At 43.1% G+C, this 20,487-nt stretch overlaps 1 protein-coding gene across 1 annotated transcript in view; it reads left to right on the top strand.

The window, feature by feature from the left end:
• The window catches only part of SLC22A23 (solute carrier family 22 member 23), a 124,356-nt gene extending 108,731 nt beyond the window's left edge, over positions 1-15,625 (top strand). Inside the window, exon 10 of the mRNA XM_044294273.1 lies at positions 12,697-15,625. Coding sequence (XP_044150208.1) covers positions 12,697-13,054 — 358 coding nt within the window. The 3' untranslated portion in view covers positions 13,055-15,625. The remainder of the gene's footprint in view (positions 1-12,696) is intronic.
• The last annotated feature ends 4,862 nt before the right edge of the window (positions 15,626-20,487 follow it).

Here is a 20,487-nt window from a genome sequence, read left to right as displayed (position 1 = left end):
ACAAAGTGCCTTGGTGAACTTGAAGCAACAGGCAGACCCCTGTTGCTCATAATATACATACATACATATACAGTACAGACCAAAAGTTTGGACACACCTTCTCATTCAAAGAGTTTTCTTTATTTTCATGACTGAAAATTGTAGATTCACACTGAAGGCATCAAAACTATGAATTAACACATGTGGAATTATATACATAACAAAAAAGTGTGAAACAACTGAAAATGTCATATTCTAGGTTCTTCAAAGTAGCCACCTTTTGCTTTGATTACTGCTTTGCACACTCTTGGCATTCTCTTGATGAGCTTCAAGAGGTAGTCACCTGAAATGGTTTTCACTTCACAGGTGTGACCTGTCAGGTTTAATAAGTGGGATTTCTTGCCTTCTAAATGGGGTTGGGACCATCAGTTGCCTTGTGGAGAAGTCAGGTGGCTACACAGCTGATAGTCCTACTGAATAGACTGTTAGAATTTGTATTATGGCAAGAAAAAAGCAGCTAAGTAAAGAAAAACGAGTGGCCATCATTACTTTAAGAAATGAAGGTCAGTCAGTCTGAAAAATTGGGAAAACTTTGAAAGTGTCCCCAAGTGCAGTCACAAAAACCATCAAGCGCTACAAAGAAACTGGCTCACATGCGGACCGCCCCAGGAAAGGAAGACCAAGAGTCACCTCTGCTGCGGAGGATAAGTTCATCCGAGTCACCAGCCTCAGAAATCGCAGGTTAACAGCAGCTCAGATTAGAGACCAGGTCAATGCCACACAGAGTTCTAGCAGCAGACACATCTCTAGAACAACTGTTTAGAGGAGACCTTGTGAATCGGGCCTTCATGGTAGAATATCTGCTAGGAAACCACTGCCAAGGACAGGCAACTAGCAGAAGAGACTTGTTTGGGCTAAAGAACACAAGGAATGGACATTAGACCAGTGGAAATCTGTGCTTTGGTCTGATGAGTCCAAATTTGAGATCTTTGGTTCCAACCACCGCGTCTTTGTGCAACGCAGAAAAGGTGAACGGATGGACTCTACATGCCTGGTTCCCACCGTGAAGCATGGAGGAGGAGGTGTGATGGTGTGGGGGTGCTTTGCTGGTGACACTGTTGGGGATTTATTCTAAATTGAAGGCATACTGAACCAGCATGGCTACCACAGCATCTTGCAGCGGCATGCTATTCCATCTGGTTTGCATTTAGTTGGACCATCATTTATTTTTCAACAGGACAATGACCCCAAACACACCTCCAGGCTGTGTAAGGGCTATTTGACCATGAAGGACAGTGATAGGGGGCTGCGCCAGATGACCTGGCCTCCACAGTTACCGGACCTGAACCCAATTGAGATGGTTTGGGGTGAGCTGGACCGCAGAGTGAAGGCAAAAGGGCCAACAAGTGCTAAGCATCTCTGGGAACTCCTTCAAGACTGTTGGAAGACCATTTCATGTGACTACCTCTTGAACCTCATCAAGAGAATGCCAAGAGTGTGCAAAGCAGTAATCAAAGCAAAAGGTTGCTACTATGAAGAACCTAGAATGACATATTTTCAGTTGTTTCACACTTTTTTGTTGTGTATATAATTCCACATGTGTTAATTCATAGTTTTGATGCCTTCAGTGTGAATCTACAATTTTCATAGTCATGAAAATAAAGAAAACTCAAGAGAAGGTGTGTCCAAACTTTTGGTCTGTACTGTGTATATATATTTATTACTTTTTGGAACCTATAGAATTAGGTATAACCGGGTGAGGGGTGTTTATGCTCTACTTAACATGCATAACTGCAGTGAGAGGTGCATGTTTTCTTAATGATAAATTTCACACAATCTGACTCTTGTTGCATCACACTATCAGATCCTGTCTAGCTCTGAAACTCCCTGAATGATTCCTTTTGTCTGGTAAATATTCCCACCGAGTGAACGTGTTAGTCTCGGAAGTTAATTAACTGCAGCACTTGAGAATGAGGAAATCTTGTCTTTTGCTTGTAACCCCTTCTTCACAGAAATAATGTGGAAAATGTAAGTAAATAACTATTCCTATCACAAGCACAAAGGTATTTTAGGTGGCTTGACAAATTTTAACTGGACACTAAACTTTGTCTTTTATCTGTTTTTAATGTACGTTTAATATTAAAGGGGATAGTAAGAGGTAAGTAGGGGGTGGGAGGCTAAGTACAGTGCATCTTTGGAAGCAAGACCTGCTACAGTTGCATGGCGAGGTTTATTGGGACAGTCATCTATGAAATGATTTGGGGTCAGTAACCACGGGTGTCTGGTTTGCTGGGACCTCTGAAGCAGAACTGGGCATAGTCAAATGGTTATCCAACGCCCTCTACATCAGTCGGGCTATTACAAAAGCAGAATTACCTCTGGTAGGGGAAGAGGCGCTATGGGTTGAATCCTCTAAAAGCTTTCCATGGTCCCCAGATCATTAGGAATGTCAATCAGGTGCGAGTCTCCCACTGGGCTAACTCCTCGAAACTATTTCTGGTCTACTTTCTCTGTCCAAGCTGACAGGGTGGGAACAGAGTCACTCTTCCAGATATATGGGATAAGTAATCACGCTGCTGTAATAAACATAGTAGGTAGATTGTGGTTGATGTGAGGTTATCATTCGGGCACCACAGTAGAATCAGTTTAGGATCTAGAGTGAGTTTCGTAAGACAGATTTGGTCCATCAAGAAGCCCACTTCTGACCAAAAAGGTTGTATGCGTGGGCAGTACCACCAAATATGGGAGAGGGAGGCCACAACCGCCCCACATCTCCAGCATTGATCGGATATCTCAGAGTTAATCATATGTAAGACCTCTGGGGTTTTATACCACCTGGTCAATAGCTTGTACGAATTTTCTTGTTTTTTTAATACACCTATTAAAACCATGGGAGTGGGCTAGGATAAAAGCTTTTTTAGGGTCTGTGAGGGTGATTGTAAGCTCCCTCTCCCAGGCCTCCAGGAAATATAGTTTTGGTGGCACAGAGGATAGTAATGATTTGTATGTTAGAAATGGCAACCTCCTAGGAAACTGGGTTGCAGCCAGTAGTTTTTCTGCCCAGGTCAGAGTTCTGTGAGGTGTACATGGTAGTGTGACATGTCTTATGTCCCTACGAAAATCTAGGAGAAATAGGAACGGAGCCATCTGCACTTTGGGGAGATCTAATATTTTGTCTCAGTCTAGTTTTCTATCGGGTAGGGATATCTCTCGCAGGGAAATGTTAGCCAAAAGAAACCAGATCCCAGACGGCTCTGAGACACCATGGTGTATATAAGATTGCAATAGATCCAGGGGTATGTTGGGATGAGGGAACTGAATATCTTGTATTTTGAAGAGCCCTGACCACACTGCCAGTGTCCCTTTCAGCAGAGGGGGTTGGGATAGTTCTTTGAGTGTGTAAGGTTGAAGCCCCCCAGAGTATCGATCTCTCCTTTGCAGTCAAGAGGTATCACTCTAAATTCGAACAGAGATTTGGGGAATGAGGAGACAGTAACGCTATGTTCCTACTCGGTTGCACTGCCTTATAGTATGAATGTATATCAGGGACTCCAAAGCCACTGAACCTCTTACCTCTCGTCAGGAGGGAATATGCTATTCTAGAGGATCTCCCGCCCCAGAGGAAGAAAGAACAGCTTGCGGATCTCAGAAAATATTGTGTGAGGGAGCCAGATGGGGAGGGCTTGCATGAAATACAAGAACTTGGGGACTTATATATGTTTTGAGGAAATTTTTTCGACCATCCAAGAGATGAATGGGATTTTCAGAGATTTAAGTTGTACGCGTATGGACTGCAAGAGGGGGCATAATTGAGCGCAAAAAGCTCATTTGGGTTACCTGGTATATGAACCCCCAAGTATTGACAACCCCTTTAAGTTGACCATAGACATGCAATAGCTTTCAGACAAACAAGCATTTCTCGCAACTCCACCATAAACCTGGATGATTGGTTTGGTTGAGTGTACATGCGTATTTAAATGGGGAGAGGGGAAAAAAACACTGCCAGACTTTTGCCATTTACATATCTACCTGTTGCTAATGCTATAACACCTACCATTAAGGCTACATTCACACAACCGCAAAAAACGGATACCAGCCTGTGTGTGTTCTGCAATTTGCGGTCCGCACATGGCCACCCCTATCATAGAAAATGCCTATTCTTTTCCACAATTTCGGAAAATAATAGAACATGCTCTATATTTTTTGCGGGGCCGCGGAACTGAACTACGGATGCGGACAGCACACAGTGTGCTGTCCACATCTTTTGCGGCCCCATTAAAGTGAATGGGTCCGCACCAGTTCCGCAAAATTGTGGCACGGATGCAGACTCATTGATACAGTCATGTGAATGAGCCCTAAGGAACAGTCAGCAGGGTCTCCAGATACTTGAGAGATTTGACTGCTATTGGTGTGCTCAGCCAGCTTTACCCTCTGTTGCCTGAAAGTAGCCATTTCAAGTTAGGGAGATGATGACTGTATCGTGTTTGTCCCTGACCTGTTGCCAGCGGCATACCTTAACCACTTGGCGCCACGCTAACGCCGAAAGGCGTCATCTCCGCGGCGCTCCCAGGCTACGCTAACGCCGATTGGCGTCATCTCGCGTGAGCCGAGATTTCCTGTGAACGCGCGCACACAGGCGCGCGCGCTCACAGGAACGGAAGGTAAGCAAGTGGATCTCCAGCCTGCCAGCGGCGATCGTTCGCTGGCAGGCTGGAGATCCGAATTTTTTAACCCCTAACAGGTATATTAGACGCTGTTTTCATAACAGCGTCTAATATACCTCCTACCTGGTCCTCTGGTGGTCCCTTTTGTTAGGATCGACCACCAGAGGACTCAGGTAGGTCAGTACAGTCGCACCAAACACCACACCACACTACACTACACTACACCCCCCGTCACTTATTAACCCCTTATAAACCCCTGATCACCCATGATTACCCCATATAAACTCCCTGATCACCCCCCTGTCATTGATCACCGCCCTGTCATTGATCACCCCCCCTGTCAGGCTCCGTTCAGACGTCCGTATGATTTTTACGGATCCACGGATACATGGATCGGATCCGCAAAAAGCATACGGACGTCTGAATGGAGCCTTACAGGGGGGTGATCAATGACAGGCGGGTGATCACCCATATACACTCCCTGATCACCCCCCTGTCATTGATAACCCCCCTGTAAGGCTCCATTCAGACGTCAGCATGCGTTTTGTGGATCCGATCCATGTATCCATGGATCCGTAAAAAATCATGCGGATGTCTGAATGGAGCCTTACAGGGGGGGTGATCAGTGACAGGGGGGTGATCACCCTGATTACCCTGATCACCCCTGTCATTGATAACCCCCCTGTAAGGCTCCATTCAGACATCCGCATGCGTTTTGTGGATCCGATCCATGTATCCATGGATCCGTAAAAAATCATGCGGATGTCTGAATGGAGCCTTACAGGGGGGGTGATCAGTGACAGGGGGGTGATCACCCTGATTACCCTGATCACCCCCTGTCATTGATAACCCCCCTGTAAGGCTCCATTCAGACGTCCGCATGCGTTTTGTGGATCCGATCCATGTATCCATGGATCCGTAAAAAAATCATACGGACGTCTGAATGGAGCCTTACAGGGGGGTGATCAATGACAGGCGGGTGATCACCCATATACACTCCCTGATCACCCCCTGTCATTGATCACCCCCCTGTCATTGATCACTCCCCTGTAAGGCTCCATTCAGACGTCCGCATGATTTTTACGGATCCATGGATACATGGATCGGATCCGCAAAACACATGCGGACGTCTGAATGGAGCCTTACAGGGGGTGATCAATGACAGGCGGGTGATCACCCATATACACTCCCTGATCACCCCCCTGTCATTGATCACCCCCCCTGTAAGGCTCCATTCAGACGTCAGCATGCGTTTTGTGGATCCGATCCATGTATCCATGGATCCGTAAAAAATCATGCGGATGTCTGAATGGAGCCTTACAGGGGGGGTGATCAGTGACAGGGGGGTGATTACCCTGATCACCCCCTGTCATTGATAACCCCCCTGTAAGGCTCCATTCAGACGTCCGCATGCGTTTTGTGGATCTGATCCATGTATCCGTAAAAAAATCATGCGGATGTCTGAATGGAGCCTTACAGGGGGGGTGATCAGTGACAGGGGGGTGATTACCCTGATCACCCCTGTCATTGATAACCCCCCTGTAAGGCTCCATTCAGACGTCCGCATGCGTTTTGTGGATCCGATCCATGTATCCATGGATCCGTAAAAAATCATGCGGATGTCTGAATGGCGCCTTCCCGGGGGGGTGATCAGTGACAGGGGGGTGATTACCCTGATCACCCCCTGTCATTGATAACCCCCCTGTAAGGCTCCATTCAGACGTCCGCATGCGTTTTGTGGATCCGATACATGTATCCATGGATCCGTAAAAAATCATGCGGATGTCTGAATGGAGCCTTACAGGGGGGGTGATCAGTGACAGGGGGGTGATCACCCTGATTACCCTGATCACCCCCTGTCATTGATAACCCCCCTGTAAGGCTCCATTCAGACGTCCGCATGCGTTCTGTGGATCCGATCCATGTATCCATGGATCCGTAAAAAATCATGCGGATGTCTGAATGGAGCCTTACAGGGGGGGTGATCAATGACAGGGGGGTGATCAGGGAGTCTATATGGGTGATCACCCCCCTGTCATTGATCACCCCCCCCCCCCCCTGGTAAGGCTCCATTCAGACATTTTTTTTGGCACAAGTTAGCGGAAATTTTTTGTTTGTTTTTGTTTTTTCTTACAAAGTCTCATATTCCACTAACTTGTGTCAAAAAATAAAATCTCACATGAACTCACCATACCCCTCACGGAATCCAAATGCGTAAACATTTTTAGACATTTATATTCCAGACTTCTTCTCACGCTTTAGGGCCCCTAACATACCAGGGCAGTATAAATACCCCACATGTGACCCCATTTCGGAAAGAAGACACCCCAAGGTATTCCGTGAGGGGCATATTGAGTCCATGAAAGATTGAAATTTTTGTCCTAAGTTAGCGGAAAGTGAGACTTTGTGAGAAAAAACCAAAAAAAAATCAATATCCGCTAACTTATGCAAAAAAAAAAAAATTTCTAGGAACTTGCCAGGCCCCTCATTGAATACCTTGGGGTGTCTTCTTTCCAAAGTGGGGTCACATGTGGGGTATTTATACTTCCCTGGCTTTTTAGGGGCCCGAAAGTGTGAGAAGAAGTCTGGGATCCAAATGTCTAAAAATGCCCTCCTAAAAGGAATTTGGGCCCCTTTGCGCATCTAGGCTGCAAAAAAGTGTCACACATCTGGTATCGCCGTACTCAGGAGAAGTTGGGGAATGTGTTTTGGGGTGTCATTTTACATATACCCATGCTGGATGAGAGAAATATCTTGGTCAAATGCCAACTTTGTATAAAAAAATGGGAAAAGTTGTCTTTTGCCAAGATATTTCTCTCACCCAGCATGGGTATATGTAAAATGACACCCCAAAACACATTCCCCAACTTCTCCTGAGTACGGCGATACCAGATGTGTGACACTTTTTTGCTGCCAAGGTGGGCAAAGGGGCACATATTCCAAAGTGCACCTTTCGGATTTCACCGGTCATTTTTTTACAGATTTTGATTGCAAAGTTCTTCTCACACATTTGGGCCCCTAAATTGCCAGGGCAGTATAACTACCCCACAAGTGACCCCATTTTGGAAAGAAGACACCCCAAGGTATTCCGTGAGGGGCATGGCGAGTTCCTAGAATTTTTTATTTTTTGTCGCAAGTTAGTGGAATATGAGACTTTGTAAGGAAAAAAGAGAAAGAAAAAAAAAATCATAATTTTCCGCTAACTTGTGACAAAAAATAAAAAATTCTAGGAACTCGCCATGCCCCTCACGAAATACCTTGGGGTGTCTTCTTTCCAAAATGGGGTCACTTGTGGGGTAGTTATACTGCCCTGGCAATTTAGGGGCCCAAATCTGTGAGAAGTACCTTGCAATCAAAATGTGTAAAAAATGGCCTGCAAAATCTGAAAGGTGCACTTTGGAATATGTGCCCCTTTGCCCACCTTGGCAGCAAAAAAGTGTCACACATGTGGTATCGCCGTACTCAGGAGAAGCTGGGGAATGTGTTTTGGGGTGTCATTTTACATATACCCATGCTGGGTGAGAGAAATATCTTGGCAAAAGACAACTTTTCACATTTTTTTATACAAAGTTGGCATTTGACCAAGATATTTTTCTCACCCAGCATGGGTATATGTAAAATGACACCCCAAAACACATTGCCCAACTTCTCCTCAGTACGGCGATACCAGATGTGTCACACTTTTTTGCTGCCAAGGTGGGCAAAGGGGCACATATTCCAAAGTGCACCTTTCGGATTTCACCGGTCATTTTTTACACATTTTGATTGCAAAGTTCTTCTCACACATTTGGGCCCCTAAATTGCCAGGGCAGTATAACTACGCCACAAGTGACCCCATTTTGGAAAGAAGACACCCCAAGGTATTCCGTGAGGGGCATGGCAAGTTTTTAGAATTTTTTATTTTTTGTCGCAAGTTAGTGGAATATGAGACTTTGTAAGAAAAAATAAAAAAAATAAAATCGTCATCATTTTCCGCTAACTTGTGACAAAAAATAAAAAGTTCTATGAACTCACTATGCCCATCAGCGAATACCTTAGGGTGTCTACTTTCCGAAATGGGGTCATTTGTGGGGGTTTTCTACTGTTTGGGCATTGTAGAACCTCAGGAATCATGACAGGTGCTCAGAAAGTCAGAGCTGTTTCAAAAAGCGGAAATTCACATTTTTGTACCATAGTTTGTAAATGCTATAACTTTTACCCAAACCAATTTTTTTTTTTTGCCCAAACATTTTTTTTTTATCAAAGACATGTAGAACAATAAATTTGGCGAAAAATGTATATATGGATGTCGTTTTTTTTGCAAAATTTTACAGCTGAAAGTGAAAAATGTCATTTTTTTACAAAAAAAATCGTTAAATTTCGATTAATAACAAAAAAAGTAAAAATGTCAGCGGCAATGAAATACCACCAAATGAAAGCTCTATTAGTGAGAAGAAAAGGAGGTAAAATTCATTTGGGTGGTAAGTTGCATGACCGAGCAATAAACCGCTAAAGTTGTGGAGTGCCGATTTGTAAAAAAGGGCCTGGTCACTAGGGGGGTATAAACCTGTGGTCCTTAAGTGGTTAAATGGAGCAAGATCACTCAACTGCTACAGGGCCAAAGGGGTGGGGAGGCCCAGCACTGATCTCCTTCAAAGTGAAAACAAAGTTAAAAAGATATTTACCGTTTCCATTGCAGTCAGTGGTAGCTGTATAAATTCCTATGCACTGAGCTCCACCTTATCTGAAGGGAAGCAGTAATTTCAAGCTGTATGATGGGAGATTTATCACTTTATTTTCACCAGTTGTCTGGTGTAACTGAAGGAGTGCCATATTTTTGAAGCACATATTCTATTTTTTTTTTTTTGTTTTTTGTTTTTACATATTAGTCCAATAGTGGGTGAACCCAAGCATGATTTATTTTTTTTGTTACAATTTTTTATATTAGGCTGAATAAATTTGAAAGTTAATTTATCACAAATCTGCGTCAGTGTACTTTGCATTCTACATTGCTAGGAGTGACTGAAGCATGTGTACAAGAAAGCTGGGTGGGGCAGAGGGGTCCATACTAAGTTTTTCTATGGCTCCCTATGAGATCTGTGTATGCCTCTGCCCAATACCACAATTTTATCTTGCATACCTTGTTTTCCCAGGATTGAGAATTACTCGCTGACCATTGACATTTGTAGATGTCCATGGGTTTTAAAAAATGCCTGTGGCTCTCCAGAGTTAAAATGGCATCTATGGAATTTGGGGTTCCATAGATTAACTAGACTAACATTTCTAAACTTAAAAAGAAAGAAATGCTAGTATAAGTCCCCTAGTTTTTCTTTTTTAAGTGATGGATAGCAATGGATAGATAGCATATCATCCAACAATAGTGTATCCAACGATATTCGGACTTGATGGCCAAATAAGAGACTTCAGTAAGGCAAAGCACTGAGCAAAGTGGACGAGAATAGGACATGTTCTCTCTTTTTTGTGGAGCCACAGAACAGAAGTACTGTGTGCTGTCTGCATCTTTTGCGGCCTCATTCAAATATATTCAAACTAAAAAATACGGTTGTGTGAATGGGCCCTAATGGAGAGAGGATTTTTTTTTCAGTTCTTTCTCACTGGATTAGGGCTCTTTCACTCCTGCGTTATTGTCTTCCGGCATAGAGTTCCGTCGTCGGGGCTCTATGCCGGAAGAATCCTGATCAGGATTATCCTAATGCATTCTGAATGGAGTGAAATCCGTTCAGGATGCATCAGGATGTCTTCAGTTCCGGAACGGAACGTTTTTGGGCCGAAGAAAATACCGCAGCATGCTGCGCTTTTTGCTCCGGCCTTAAGCTAAACGTCGTTTCGGCGCATTGCCGGATACGACGTTTAGCTTTTTTAGAGTGGTTACCATGGCTGCCGGGACGCTAAAGTGCTGGCAGCCATGGTAAAGTGTAGTGGGGAGCGGGGGAGCAGCATACTTACTGTCCGTGCGGCTCCCGGGGCGCTCCAGAGTGACGTCAGGGCGCCCCAGGCGCATGGATGACGTGATCGCATGGCACGTCATCCATGCGCATGGGGCGCTCTGACGTCACTCTGGAGCGCCCCGGGAGCCGCACGGATGGTAAGTATGCCGCTCCCCCGCTCCTTCTATGGCAACCAGGACTTTAATAGCGTCCTGGGTGCCATAGTAACACTGAAAGCATTTTGAAGACGGATCAGTCTTCAAATGCTTTCAGTACACTTGCGTTTTTCCGGATCCGGCGTGTATTTCCGGCAAGTGGAGTACACGCCGGATCCGGACAACGCAAGTGTAAAAGAGGCCTAAGATTGCTAAGGCTACTTTCATATTAACGTTTTTCTTTTCCAGCATAGAGTTCCGTCACAGAAAAGAACTGATCAGGCATATCCCCATGCATTCTGAATGGAGAGTAATCCGTTCAGGATGCATCAGAAGGTCTTCAGTTCAGTCATTTTGACTGATCAGGCAAAAGAGAAAACCGTAGCATGTTACGGCTTTATCTCCGGCGAAAAAAAAAAAGACTTGCCTGAATGCCGGATCCGGCATTTTTTTTCCATAGGAATGTATTAGTGCAGGATCCGGCATTCAAAATACCGGAATGCCGGATCCGGTATTCCGATCTGCGCATGCGCTGACCTTTTAAAAATGAGGAAAAAAATTAATACCGGATCCATTTTGCGTGATGATGCCAGAAAAACAGATCCGGTATTGCAATGCATTTTTCTGACTGAAAAAATGACATGCGTTTGCATACAGTTTGCCTGATCAGGCAGGCAGCTCAGGCAACTGAACTGCCTGCGGGATAAAACCACGCAAGTGCGAAAGTACCCTAAATCTTAATACACTTTTTTTTTTTTTTTTAAAGAGAATGTGTCATCAGAAAACGACCCACTGTTTAAATCACATTTTCATGTTAAACATATATTTACAATTAATTTTTTTGGGGTCTTTTTCTCATTTTTCCATGTCGCTATATTTAATAAAAATCTCTATATACGTAACAAAGGATCCACAATTCGCATCGGCACAGGTAAAAAAATGTAAGACAATGGGGTCAGCTCCTGTTCATTGTGCCTATTGCCCATGTAACTGCTCTCAGGAAGTCTTAACATATTTAGGCCTAGAGGCCAGTGTAAAAACTCCATAATTTTGTTCCCTTTTTTAAATTTATTTTAGAGCGACATTTATAATCTGAAGTACGCCACTTTTTTTGCTTTTGTCGCAAATTCAGTCAGGATTTGCAGCTGAGTCTGCGAGTGATTTCCTCCCTCCCACCCCCATTCCACTTTTCCGAGGGGGGCGACTGGCCTGTCTCACTTATCATTTTCTACACCGGTTTTTTGTATAGAAAATGACAAGGAAGCTGGCCTAGATTTAAGAAAGTCACACTATCACACTATATAACTTAGGCGCATCAAGCGCCAGTGCTGGGTTATTAAAGTGGTTGTCCGGGATTTTTTGATTGATGACCTATCCTCGGAATAGGTCATCAACATCACATCGGCGAGGGTCCAACACACGGTCAGCTGTATGAGGACATGGCGTGGGGTGCCTGGTGTCCGACCCCTACCAATCTGAAATTGTTCGGGCTTCAATAGTGAAAGCTTGAACAATTTCTTTAAGATCGGCGTTTAATAAATGACCCCACTGATTTAAATACAGTAATAGGTCATTTTCTGATGATGCATTCCCTTTTAGCTATGGCTTCTTTGTGTGTTGTTATTTCTTTGGTTCCCTGTCATTGCATGCCCTCTAGTGGTTACAAGGGAAATAATAAAAACAACTCAGTCATGACAAGAAATCTTTCCCATGTCTAATAAGACAACATTTACAAATGTGAGTTCAGACTTGAAAACTCATTTATTATTATTGTAATTTCAAGTAGAATGTGAGCCAGTTCCGACATGACTGGTTCATTACTCAGCAGATATACCACATCTTTGCCTCTGATGTAAAGAGAACTGCATTTTGTTTTATGATGTGTTTTTGTTATTTTCTTATGTGCATGTTTGCTATGTATTAATGCATTTTGGTTGCTAATTGTTTTTATTTATGTATTTTTATTTTTAGGGGTGGAGGCCTGGGATTGGTTTTAGCAAGTGCTGGTTTCGGGATGTTAACAGCCCCTATTATGGAACTTCACAATCAGAAGGGGTATTTCCTCCACCATGTCATCTTTGCCTGCTGTACTTTGATTTGTATAATCTGCATTCTTTTACTGCCTGAAAGTAAGAACCAAAGCCTCCCAGAAAACATCACTCACGGAGAGCATTATACCCGTCAGCCTCTCCTACCTCACAAGAAAGGAGAGCAACCACTCTTGTTAACAAACTCTGAACTCAAGGACTACTCTGGTCTCCATGATTCTGTAGCCATAGGAGATGGCGTTTCTGAAAACACCACGGTCAATGGTATAAAATCGACATAGCCGGTTAACTGCCATGGAGAAACATCTCATGTATTTATTTGTTTCCCCTTTGCACAGGTCTTACAGACCATCCATAGGATTTTTCTGGTATTGGGGCAACCTCCCACACAGCTGCTTAGGTCCCTTCAATATTATGGAAAACACCGAAAGGAAATTCAGCCTCTAAAACTCCAGGATATTAAGACATGATATTGTCTTGATCAGTGATCCATCAATCGTACCAACGTACCTGTTGCATCCTTTCCCGTCTGTCATTTGTAGGATAATCTGTATACATTGACAAGCAAACTAACATTTCCACAAACAAAAAACACAACATTGTGACTGTTGATATTTATTTTATAGTCATATCCATCCTCTGTTCCCTCCTCGTTCATTACATTGACAGCTGCCCAGTTAACCTTCAAAATAAAGTAACGAGGCAAAAAAACTCCAAACTGACGGTGTGAAGGAGGAACCAGTCAACGCAACAGTAGTGGGAGGTTTCCGCTCATTATTTGGACACTTAACCACATATGAAAGGGAAGACCGAGCTAATGGACTCAAAGTTCAAATATGTTTTTTTTTTGTGTTTTGCTAGAATACTTGAGCAATACAGAACAGTTAGGGGAAGAGAAACACCACTACCTTGAAAGAGCCTGTTAGTTGCCATCATTCTTGAACTTGCAGCTATTACTGAGCGTACCTTATGGTTACCCCTCAGGTTTTAATTTACGTCTTGCATTGAAGACGCTTGGGAAAAGGCTTTTAAAGATGTGAAGTCAATATGTGCCAAATTCTGCAGAATACTCTTCCCTCCTGTATGAACAGAACTTTGGCTACCGAAGGGTGAGAGTAAATGCCTCTTATGATGTATAGCAATCCTGATTACAGGTCAGACCATAAGTGCTGGTCAGTAGGAGGTTCTTAATTTCTTGTAGAAAGCATTAGTCTCATTAGTAGAAGCAAGTAACCATTTGCTTAACATCAGTTGTGATTAACCGAGAAGCAAGAAATCCTAATTTATGATGATTGTTGGGTATGGTCAGGGTGTATATCCGTAGTAAATGGTCCATGATACTTTTCTGAGTGTTCAGAACTGTTGCTTCTATTTAATAGAGGACTTCAGAAGCCTCCATGAAAAGACTTTATAAAACCATTCAGAAAGGAATCTTTTTCTTATAGGATGGGTGTGAGCATGTAGAAATCATTACTACTCAGAAACAGAACAATACACATGCTGGGTATACCTAGTCGCTAGCTTGGAGTGGAGGTCCTTTATAGAAAGGTTACACAATGGTAGCACCATTTCCATCCTGTAAGTTTTAGTATCACTGAGCAAGGCCTGCAAAGTTTAGCTCTCACCACCTTGCTTAAGATTGGCCTTCACAAATATCATTGACCTGCGGATGAACGTGTATTCATTGTAACTGTTACATTAGTGCTTTCTAGTTGAATACTGTTATAATGTGAACTATGCTGTTGCTGTAGGGGGTTTTCATGTGGAAGAAAGAAAAAAAAATTCTGTGGCCGATCTAGTTTTGTGATCTGGAGGGAGGGAATTTGGGGTTTGTACAGATGTAAAATCAATGTTAGTATTTTAATAACTGTTGCTAAATGTTGTGGAGCCAAAATCACGGGTCACCAAATCGGAAGAAGTGCCATTAAATGAACTGTAAGTGTTGATCACTTGACCGTTGGGATGACTTAAAGCGCACTGCATCCCCTCTAAAAGATGGGGATATGATGCACCTTAATATAAAAAAAAAAAAAAAAAAATGTGTTCTGAAGTGTACCGTGAATGTTTTGGAGGAAGTTTTTAGCCTATTTTATTCCAGGTGTTTACCACCGATCCCTCACATTTCTGTTCCTTTATAAAAGTAATAACTTTTAGCTTCTTCTTTGTACAGTAAACTTGACGCAATCATCCATGGATTGTTGCCATCTAACTGTAGACTCGTCAAACCACTACTGCTAATCCTGGTGTCTTCATCATTATTTTAGTCCCAAGGGCAACAGGTTTTTACTGGTCACTCCATACAAAGCGAAGATTTGATTTGTCTTTTTAACACTAATGTTAAGTGGCCATCAGTACTCTTAATAACTAGGTACTATTTGAGAAAATGTGTCAGACTAAGATGCCCTTCTGGAAGGAAGCTCTGGCTATGAATTTATGGAATTATAATAGATCATGTGTTTATGATTACCCAAAAAAATAACGAATAGAGGTAAAATTACTTTGCGTAGAGTTATAGTAATTTTTATAGATGATCAGCATTTCTCCAACCACTGGAATTTGTGGGGAAAAAATATATATTTTTTTTATGTTTCTGTATGAGACAAGAACAACAATGTTTTTGGTCTGGGTTTACCTTTAGTACATCCATGTTTTAGTACATCCATGTTTTACTGCATACTTGTTTTGTTTGATCTTCAGGAGTAGTTTGGTGGTACACATCCATAGCACAAGCTTTTAAATTGAGTACTGAAACATGTCTTAAAAACTTAATGTGTGCATGTCATCTGGTTGTATCTGCGCAAAAATTATTTGTACTGTATGTGTACAGAAATAAAAACCTAAAAAGAAGGCAACTGCTTGCTTTGTTTTGTGATTTATGAATGGTAAAATATTCTAACAGGTAGTATTAGGCACTAAGATACTTGCATTGATTGACTGCTCTTTTCTCTACTTACACTTCTCAACATTTAAATTGCAACACCAAGAAGGAAAATTAATGAAATTCTGAAAATCACAGCATTGATAGACATGTTACTGATGTGCAAATTATAAAAAATCATCTCAATATATTCAGTATAGAGTATAAGCACCATGCACAGAAATACATAAACTTACACACTTTGGCATGCTATAAGCGAGGTAATTAAGCCTCTAAGCTTATTTAGTTGTCTGAGGAATGTTCTGCCACGGTAAATGCACCTGAGCATGCAAATCATCAAGATCCACTGTTAGCAGCTGCCTTTGCAATTGCCAACCAATGAGACATGCAGACCACAGTTGCACGTTTAGGCCATGCACACTGCTCAAAGTAGCATGAGCAATATGCAGCCTGGCATTATCCTGTTGAAAAACTGCTGGGACACTGCAGAAATTGCCGTACCACTAGTTCCATAACCAAATCAATGTAACGTTGAGCTGTTAGTGTACCTGAAGTGTAGACTAAAGTGGTCCGGCTGCCATACATTATGCTATAATCCCAGGATTAGGACCAGAGTCATTCTTCCTTGTGAAGGCCACTTCAATTTGCTCACGCGGTCTCCAGACCAATCTCTGATTATCATTGACTACAAAACATAAGAGGGACTCCTAGCTGAAGAGGAGAGTGGTGGCGTGAAGTCGATGGAACACCTGTAAGTGGACATCAGGCTCATAGCCCAGTGTCATGCCAATGCCTTCTGATGTTGTGTAGACTCTAGGCTTGGGATGTGATGTGATGTCCGATTTCACTTGCAGTACAGAATGGATCACTAAGCTCCATTCTTCTAATCAGATGATTCTGTCCACCTCTTGCTGTTCTATCAGTTCTTCATTGTTCTCCCAACCACCAGTGTTAAACAGTACTGACATCTCTGCCTTGGCGCGTAGATAAACCAATGTCTCTCAATTAAATGATTGTCCATTTCAGGTTGTGACAAGTGACCATAATTGGCATGTTGTGGCTAAAAAAAACCTTTGCTTTCAATCTTACTTTTATGTCCCTCCCACATGCCAATGATTGAAACTTGGTGCTTGAAATTTTGATCGTCTGCAGATCCTAGCGACACCTGCTACTTCTTGCATTTTACAGATCGTGCTTCTTGGTTTTGAGGAGTGTATTAATTGACACACAAGAGCCAGGATCCTCGTAATGAAAAAAAAAGTGGCTGTTTGAAATTAAATACATCATTTATGTTGCATACATTTCTCTTATGTGGTCCTGCCAGCATCACATGAGCATTTTGAGCATGGTAGAAAAATGGAAAAGATAAACTTCTCCTTTTTATGAACAGTCTAAATTTAGTAAGGAAAAATTATAATAAACCTATAATATTTCTTCCTACATTTCTAGAAGTCTGTCGGCTATTTGAAAATGTTAATGTTCATAAAAAAAATCCACCAAGAACAGCCTGTAAGGGCTCATACACACGTTTTGTTAGTGTTTTGTGGTCTGCAAATCGTGGTTCCACAAAACATGGATCCCGGCCGAGTGCATGCTGCAATTTTATTTTATTTTTTCAATCCTGCAGAAATGTCTTTATCCTTGTCCACAAAATAAACAAGAATAGAGCATGTTCTATTTTTTTGCAGGGCCACAGAGCGGACTTAGACGTGGACCGCACATTGTGTGATGTCTGCATCTTTTGAAACCCAATGAGAGAAATGGGTCCGCATCCGATCCGTGATCTGCTGTTTTCATAACTTCCATTCTCTACAATGGGAGTTACAAATATTGCAGAGCTTCAGCCCACTATGCTGTTACCATACGTCTGGCCATCTGGGAACATGGAAACAGTAAGATGGGACAACATCTTTAAATAATAAACCTTCTCCAGATAGTAATGTTACCTAGTTGTCAGACATGGGCTGTTCTCGGTCTTGTTGGGGGTGCATGGAACATGGTTTCTGCTGTAAATACCAAGCACAGCCGCTATACAATGTATAGCGCTGTGCTTGGTGAGCTGGGGGAAGGCAGCTGATCAAAGTATTAAAATGTCGAAAAACCCCTTTAGCTTTGTCTACATGAGAAATGGCATTTACCAAAGTGAGACAACACTTTTAAGCTTTTTAGTAGATATCAACTGTTGCAACGTTTCACTGGTGCTAGGATTCTCATCATACTGCAGGGCAGAGGTAGGTAACTTGAGGATGTTTATCCCAGAGGCTAGCTAGGAACTGCAGTTATTGAACAAGGGCTTTATCAGTCCCTGTCCCAAAACCAGATAAAGTTGTAACAAGAAACAAATTGTGTCTGATACTTCATAGCGTAGTGTGCCCTGAAAAGTGAAGATCAACATAAGCATGTTGGTGGGAAGTGAAAAGACACTTAAAGGGATCAGGTACCTTTAGGAGACTTGGGTGTGGATTTCATTTCAAAGGTTATATAAAGTACAATTTGTTCACTGGAGGAGGAGAAGATTCTCATCCACCAATCTTGGTAATTATGATAATTGTGGGCTTGGTATTTTAAAATAGAAGCAGCAACTATATTACTTTAATATGTACTGTATATATACTGTATTAAGACTAAAAAGCTGCAAATTGCAGAGTCAGGAGGAAAAGCACTTGGAAAAAAACCCAAAACACCAGACTGAAGGATATAAATAGGCTTTGAGTCAGCAACTCCACCCTAATCAACCAGTCAAGGCTAGATGATATCCAAACCCAGATTGAAATACAAGGCATTTGACCATAGAAACTGCCCAATCAAAGTTAGTAACTAAGTAAACTTTGAAGCAACAGGCAGACCCTTGTTGCTTGTAACAGACAGTATAAAACATCAGCCATATGTGCTATAAATATCTAAAAAGTGGGGTCTTTATATGTGGGACTCCAACCCATCAGGCTAATGGAGCTTTCTTGTTTGGCATTCCAAAGAGGAGGTTGAAATGGTTCTCTCCATTGTATTTTACAATGTTGAAAGCCAAACGCATGGGCACACATTCTCACCTCATCTTCTCCTATGGAGTGCTAAATCAGACATTTATAGTAGATATTCCCATTTGAGACAATTACGGCATAACACTTTAAATCCTTGTGTCTTGCAGATCCACCTCAGACCCCGTTTTTGGCAGGCATAACACGTTGTATCCGTTTTAATCAGATTGCTGTTTAACCACCTCCGGACCGCCTAACGCAGATGTGCGGTCCGGAGGTGGCAGCGCTGCGCACAGTCACGCATATACGCGTCATCTCGCGAGATGACGCGAGTATGCGCCCGCGCGAGCGCAGTTCGCGCCGGCATTTCGTTCAGGACCATTTCGTCAGCAACCTGCCAGCCAATGATCGTGGCTGGCAGGTTGATGATTTTTAAAAAAGCCAATCACAGAGCCATATAGCAGATCATATTTGTAAATATGATCTGTTATATGGCTGCCTGCTCCTCTGCTGGTTCTTTTCGTCGGTTGGATCCAGCAGAGGAGCAGGCTTCACAGTGAGTACACCAAACACTACACTTTAGCCCCTGATCACCCCCCTGAACCCCAATTAACCCTTTGATCACCCCTTTGATCACCCCTGTCAATCACAAGTGAAAAGAAAAAAGTGATCAGTGCAAACTGTCACTTTTTTTTTTCACTGTTATTGACCGTTAGGTTTTAGGTATAGTTTAGGTCCCTTGGTTAGGTAGTTAGCGATCAGTTAGCGCCCACCGCACCGCAGTCCGTTATTCGCTGATTAGCGTATCGCTAATCAGCATTTGTACTTTTATAGTATCTGGAAGTGATCAAAACTGATCACGGTCAGATCTATAATAGTACTAGTGTCACTTTAGTTCGCCCTCCACCCAAAACGCAGTGTTTGCCCGATCAGGCCTGATGGGTCGCCCACACCCGCCCCACCGCAGTGACAAAAAAAATTTTTTTTTTGATCACTGCACATTCACTTTACACGCACTGCGGCGATAAAAAAATCAGTTTTGATATTTTTTATCAACCGCAGCGGCCTCCGGTACTTCTCTAGCCTCCCCTTTGTAAGACAGGCTTGCTTTTTTTTTCTTGGGTAGTCTCAGGGAATACCCCTAAATTTAGTTGCCCACATGTCTAACAGGGGGTATTCCTCTGAAGAGGCCTACAGGCTTCTGACCCAGTCGGATGAGGAGTGGGAACCCTCATCTGATGAATCCAGCGGGTCAGAATACGAACCTGTAGAAAGCAGTGGCTCTCTGACCCAAAGTTCGGACGAGGAGGCTGAGGTCCCTGATACCACCAGGCGTACCCGGCCCCGTGTCGCTAGACCGCAGGTTGCGCAGGATCCGCTTCAAGAGCAGCAGAGTGGGGCTGGTGCTGTCGGATTACGTGGTGAGGCATACACCAGCAGCCCAGCCCTCCCTGGACCTAGTACCAGCACTGCCGTACAACCTGGTGAAGTAGCGAGCACCAGAAGGGCAGTTGAAGCTGGTACGGTGGCACGTGCAGTAGTGACCCCATCGCAGCCACCGCAAAGACGTGCCCGTAGAGCCCCTAGAATATCAGAGGTGCTGGCAAACCCTGATTGGCAGTCCCCAACTTCAGCCGCACCTGTAGTTTTCCCTTTCACTGCCCAGTCTGGAGTTCGGGTTGAGACAGCTCAGATCGGTTCGGCCCTGGGATTTTTTTGAGCTGTTCTTGACTGCGGAGCTTTTAGACATAGTTGTGGCCGAAACAAACAGGTATGCCGCACAATTTAGCACCGCTAACCCGGGAAGCTTTTATGCCCAGCCTTTCCGGTGGAAACCAGTCCAAGTTTCCGAACTTAAAAC

Source organism: Bufo gargarizans, chromosome 5 (assembly GCF_014858855.1).
Source record: "Bufo gargarizans isolate SCDJY-AF-19 chromosome 5, ASM1485885v1, whole genome shotgun sequence".
Classification (NCBI taxonomy): Eukaryota; Metazoa; Chordata; class Amphibia; order Anura; family Bufonidae; genus Bufo; species Bufo gargarizans.
Note: the sequence above shows the minus strand (reverse complement) of the source record. Positions and strands in the feature narration are given on the sequence as shown.